At 33.1% G+C, this 6000-nt stretch overlaps 1 protein-coding gene across 1 annotated transcript; it reads right to left on the bottom strand.

Moving 5' to 3' along the window:
- Nucleotides 1–1422: 1422 nt before the first annotated feature.
- On the bottom strand, nt 1423–3177 carry LOC132280237 (berberine bridge enzyme-like 21). The gene has a single exon (XM_059782426.1). The coding sequence runs from the start codon at nt 3175–3177 to the stop codon at nt 1561–1563; it is 1617 nt and encodes a 538-aa protein (XP_059638409.1). The 3' UTR covers nt 1423–1560.
- Between the last annotated feature and the right edge of the window lie 2823 nt (nt 3178–6000).

Raw genomic sequence — 6000 nt, 5'->3', positions numbered from 1 at the left:
CCCATAAAATTTATAAATTATCCACCATAAAATTATCTATTTCTAAAAACGTCTTTAATTCTTTATTTCTTTTCCTTCTTATCCTTCAAATTTCTTTTTGTCATCTTCAAAAACTTTTGCATTCTCTTTCTATAATTAAAACATATTTTTTCCTTCCAAATTCTCTAATATTTTTTGCTTTTTATTTCATTTTCTTCTTAAAAATTTTCTTTTTCTTCTTAAAAATTTCTTTTTTTCTTGCACTCATGCATAATTTATGTGCAATAACCATTCTTTTTTTTCTTTTTTATTTTTTCACTTCTTATTCATTTTTTATTCACTTATTCTAATGCACTATTGTTACGCTATTATATTTTCGGCTTGTTTGGAAATAAATTATTTTGTCAGTGTTAACATACCCCCCTTGAACCAAATTCCTCGCTCCGCCCCTGATCCCACATCAACAATTTGAGAGAGAGAGAGATCAAGTTGGTCTCGGTATTTTTTTTAGGGAAAAATAAACGCAACGCATGATGGGTAGTGTGGAGTTTGATAGATACTGCACACTAAGTCCCAATTCCGCGGATCCGCTACTACGAGGGTATTTATTTATTCTGAACTCTCAATATCTACTGTTATTTTTATCATTATAGTGAAAATCCCAATAACCCTTAGATGTAGCCCAAAATTTTGGGTGAACTAAGTAAAATCTGTGTGTTCTTGTTGTATGCATGTTTAATCTCTTTCTTGTGTTTTCTGTTTAGCAACAATGTCATATGTGGTTGGTTATTTTATCCAATAGCTAGAATAACAAACCCATTTTTACTAATTTACCCAATTTGTTACCGCATACATTAAAAAATGCTGCAAAGAATTTGCCACTATATCGTGTTTTGTTGTAGAGCCAAATCGACCTCTCATTTTTATTCCATCAACTTTCTCCAAAATTAATGGTGAATACTTTTCCCCACTTTTCAATTGCAAGTAAGTCAAAACAGAGTACAATTTCATTCGTGTTTTAGGCTCTTGTTTGTTTCAACATAAAATATTTTTATTTAAAGAGATTTTCTTTTTTAAGGTAAAATATTTTTTTAGTTTTTCTTTTTTGCTGTTTTGTAAATGTTTAAATTGAGATTGAAGTCGAGTTCATTAGACGACACATGTAAAATAAGCTATCGAAAATTTATTTTTGTTAAGTTTTAATATTATTTTTCTGTCATAAATATTTCACCACAACCAAACACTAGAAAATAAAATATATATATATATATTTTTAAAAAATATATTTAATTCGAAACAAATGAAGTTTTAAACAAAAATAATCTAAATCACGCAAACATATGAGTTCACAATTAAAATAGTTAAAATAGACCTTAATAGGATTCCTTAAAATCCTATTATCCATCTATGTTTTTTTCTTCAACTAATACAAAGTGTCCTCACTTCATTTCCATAGAAAGGGACTAAGATGTTTCACTCTGTAACCAAACCACCATTTTCTTGTACCATATAAATTAAGTAACAAATTATCATAAATATAACCAAGCAATCATAGATGATATGCACTTATACTCATTTCCTTCAAGGAGAAACAGGTGGGATGCTTTGTTCATTTCTGAAGAAGTTCTCCGGATCAACCATAGTCTTCACTTTCACCAACCTGTCGAAATTGTTCTTAAAATACTGAACCCCATAGACCTTAGCTTCTCCGTAACTATCCTTACCATTGCGAGTGACACCAATGTCAAGGTCTCTGTAGTTGAGAAATGCTTCTCTAGGAGACTTGGACACAAAAGGTGTCATGTGACCGTGCATCTTTCTAATCATGTCCATATATTTCTTGTCCGCCTCAATACCCTCTTCATTCCAGTTAACCGAGTACTGAATTTTAAATATATTTCCAGCTCGATGTGGGAAAGGAGTCTCCGACTCTGGAATTTCACTCATCCTTCCGCCGTATGGATTGAAAACAAGTCCTATTTTCTCAAGTTCCATCAGTTTCTTCCAAATTGACTCCAACCCATCTTTGGGAATCGGTGTCTGAACATAATCCGATTTCCTCTTAAAAAAATTCACCCCCTTGGGAACTCTGTTGAGCAAAGCGTCAACCGAAGTCCCATTATCAAAATCCGCCCAGTAAATGACCGATTGAATCCAACTCATTTCCTTGCAGTCATCTTTCTTCAGACCTAACTCCGGAAAATCTTTGTTCATGACCGACATCAGTCTATCGGCATTTCCAAGAAACAATGATATAAATGATACCTTTACGGTCTTGGGACCATTTTTCTTGGCAATCTGTGGCTGAAGAAGAAGCCTAATGAAGAGATCGTTATCGGTCTTATCGGCCACCAATTGCCAACGGTGAACAAGGTCGGTAGCTTTTTCTTCCAAATTCTTTTCCACTCGAAAAACAGTGACTGTTTCGGGAACTTTAACTAGTTTAACTTGGTAGGCCAATATGACACCAAAACTAGCACCACCACCACCTCTGATAGCCCAAAAAAGGTCCTCACCCATGGCCTTACGGTCTAAAATTCGGCCATTAACATCCACTATACGTGCATCGACCACATTATCGACCGATAACCCGTATTTCCGGAGCATAGTACCGTAACCACCTCCGCTAATATGCCCGCCAACACCGACAGTGGTGCAAACGCTGGCTGGAAAACCATGAATTTTGCTCTTTTCCTGGATTCTGTAGTAGAGTTCGCCCATGGTGGCACCGGCTTGTACCCACGCGGTCTCGTGTTCAATGTCGACGTCAATTGACCGGAGATTGAACATGTCAAGGATGACGAAGGGGACGTCGGAGACATAGGATGTGCCGTCGTAGTCGTGGCCACCGCTTCGGATTTTGAGTTGAATTTTGATGGTTTTGGCGCAAAGCACGGCGGCACCGACTTGGGTTTCGCGAACAGGGGTGACAATGAGGGTTGGTTTGGGGGTGGTGGAGGTGTTGAAGCGCCTGTTTCTCGTGTGGGATTGGAGGACGGTTGGGAATAAAGGGTTGGTGGGGGCGTAGAGAATGGATGAGTTTTGGTCTGAGGGGTTTAAGTTTTTGTTGAGGCATTGAAGGAAAGTTTCAGGGATTGAAGCTTGTGATTCACAAGAAAAAGGTTGGAGGGAAAAGAGAAATAGAAGAGGGAAAAAAATTATTGTGGGCAGAGGAGACATCGAATTTTTGTTCTTCATTGTTTCCAAATGGTTCAACTTTTTTACTACATGTTTGGAAGGAACAAGAGGTTATATATATATATTGCCTTTGCCTTCTGACAAAAACTGACAACCTGTTCTTTCATCTAAATGTTCCTAATTACAGTAATGGGATTATGGAAAATGCTATTTAATTCTAACAGTACCGTTTCTGCCATTTCAACACAAAGGTTGGATACTTGAAAGTTTCGAGAACAAGGATTCAAAATGGTGGGACTCCAAAGAGAGAGGGATGGCAAAAATTTGAGGTTATACAATTTTTTTGTGATACATGTCAAATAGTGATTGGTGCTTGGAAAGTTGTTAAGATATATTTATTTAGATGTCAAATAGTAATTGGTGCAGGATTGGAAAGTTGTCAAGGATGAAGTAGTAAGTGGTTTGAATCACTTTTCTTGTCATGTTCCATTCAATGACTCCACCCGGAAACGTAGTTGTGGTGCAAAAAAACCCCGGAAAAAACCCTGCCAAGATTACTCAATTTAGACGGATATCAGAGTGGCCAAGGACTCCACCGACATAATGTCCAAATGTCTAATACCATCTTTGGTCACATTCTCTCTTCCATAGGATGTGTTTAGGGCACTTGCTGCACTTGTATGCAATCTCTCCCACGTATGGCCAATTTTTAAGCACTGAAATTCTAAGGCTGAGTAGGGATACATACACCGATTTGTTACAGTAAAATACCTAGCCTAATATTGGTTATTTATGCACAAGTGGAAGGTCCAACTCTCTTATTTGTTGCATAAATGACCAATTATAAAAAGTAATCTCGCAATTCACTACAAAAATCGATGCAAGTATCATTTTTCAAATTTTAAATGACATTTGTATGAAGATTAATATATAAAATAAAATAATACAATAATCAATTTAATTTGTAGAATTACAAGTAAACCCCTAAAGAACCATGACAACAAAACTCACATTTTCCCCGCTTCACAATTGGCAGAATTCTGCTAATATAGTATGCAGTTTTATTCCGCATTTCATCTAACTCATTATGTGAAATCTTAATGAAATCTCACAAGGAGACCATAACCAGTCTCTATTTATTCCCCGAAGAATCTTTAGAATTATCATTGCTTAACTTTCAATTCGCCTCTTGCCACCAAATGAATTGTGAATAACCCATCCTCCTCTCTTTGGAGGTTTATTATTTATTAGATTTATTGGAGTATTGGTATTAGAGAAATTGAGGAATTGTTAATTATCATTTTAGTTTTTCATTCAGCAAATATTTATTTATTCTTATTTAATCTTGTATTATGTACTTATTTTAAATTAATTGTTTGATATTCCCAGGTGTTCAGGTGTGGGCCTGGCCAACCTACACGTAAAAATTTGGGGGTATCACAAAATTTTATTGAATACTTCAGTTTGAAAGGGTAAAATTTACTCAGCGATTCTAGTGTTGCTCCTAGAGCGAGAAATCTAATGAGAATTACAATTAATTGTACGAAAGAGAAATAGCTACAGATTGAATTTAGGGTTCTAAGTTTTAAGATTGAATGTGCAAAATGCAAATGAGAATAGTGTGGCATGAATGAGGTTGGTCACGGTGGCCCTACATCAACTATTTGAGAGAGAGAGAGAGAGAGAGAGTACTCAGATAGAGTGGTGAAGAGGAAATAGGGTAAAGTGCACGAAAAAAAAAAAAAAAAAAAAAAAAAAAAAAAACCTTCAACTATTATCACTTTGCAAATAACTCTGGTGAACTACAAGTTACCCCTTGAATTATTGATTTGTTGTAATCACGGACAAATTCATTACAAAAAACTATTTTATCCTTTCTCATTACATTTTTCATTTCTTATTAAACTATTTTCATTATCTTTTTTCTTATCCAAATATTAATTATATAATTTATATTAATTTTATTATTAGTATCAATTTATCATAAAAATAAAAAAATAGATTTGTAACTACCATTTGATTAACTTATTATCAGAACTTTATTGCTTGTAATAAAACTTATTATATTCACTTAAAACTTGTTTAACATAAAAATAAAAAATAAAAAAATAAAAATAAAAATACCCTTTTCATACAAAATACTCATGAAAAATTAATAAATTAGTTTTAAAAAAAATACCTTCTTTTTGTGAAATATATTCATGAAAAATTAAAAAATTAATTACTTTGTTCTAAAATTTTTTCCTTAATATTTTTATCTAAAAAATTAATTTAAAAAAATTAAAAGTAAAATTATGTAAATTATAGAGAATATGTCATCAAATTAGTATAAATTTATTTTATAATTAATTTCAATAAGAAAGATAGATTAAGTTTAATTCTATATGAAAGGGCATTATGATTATTTAATGAAATATAATCCAGGCATTGGAGCATTTTGCAAATAAATGTGATAGTTCAAGGAATTTTATGCACAAAATATACTTCAAATGAGTTATTTGTAAATTCCAACATAGTTTAGGGGAGTTTTTTTATACTTTACTTGAGGAAATATGAGAAGTTGGTCTCAGTAGTTTTTGAGAAAAAAATAAATGCAACGTGGTAATATGTGGTTATTTTAACCAATACCCAAAATAACAAATGGATAATGCTTTAGTCCTATCCCATTAGGACAGGACAGATTGAATCATGCACACTAACGTGTCCCAATAAAAGGTTAACACCTCTTTTGAACTTAACTTTAAAAATGTGAAATAGTTTTTAAATTACTCAACTTTGAATGTATTTTCTTTAATTCTATTTTTAGAGAACAACTCATGGAAAATTGTCTTTCCTACCTTTTTCTATTACTTTTAATTTTTTTAAGATAGAAAACTATCCTTA

Source organism: Cornus florida, unplaced genomic scaffold, assembly GCF_030987335.1.
Source record: "Cornus florida cultivar Cherokee Brave unplaced genomic scaffold, ASM3098733v1 CherokeeBrave_3.0.0_Hap2_Chr01, whole genome shotgun sequence".
In the NCBI taxonomy this organism is placed as follows: domain Eukaryota; kingdom Viridiplantae; phylum Streptophyta; class Magnoliopsida; order Cornales; family Cornaceae; genus Cornus; species Cornus florida.
The sequence above is the reverse complement of the archived record's forward strand: the minus strand, read 5'-3'. Positions and strand labels throughout refer to the sequence as shown.

Bases quoted from the DNA above. Each gene is read 5' to 3' on its own strand.
- LOC132280237 (XM_059782426.1), bottom strand. From the start codon at position 3,177: ATGAAGAACAAAAATTCGATGTCTCCTCTGCCCACAATAATTTTTTTC.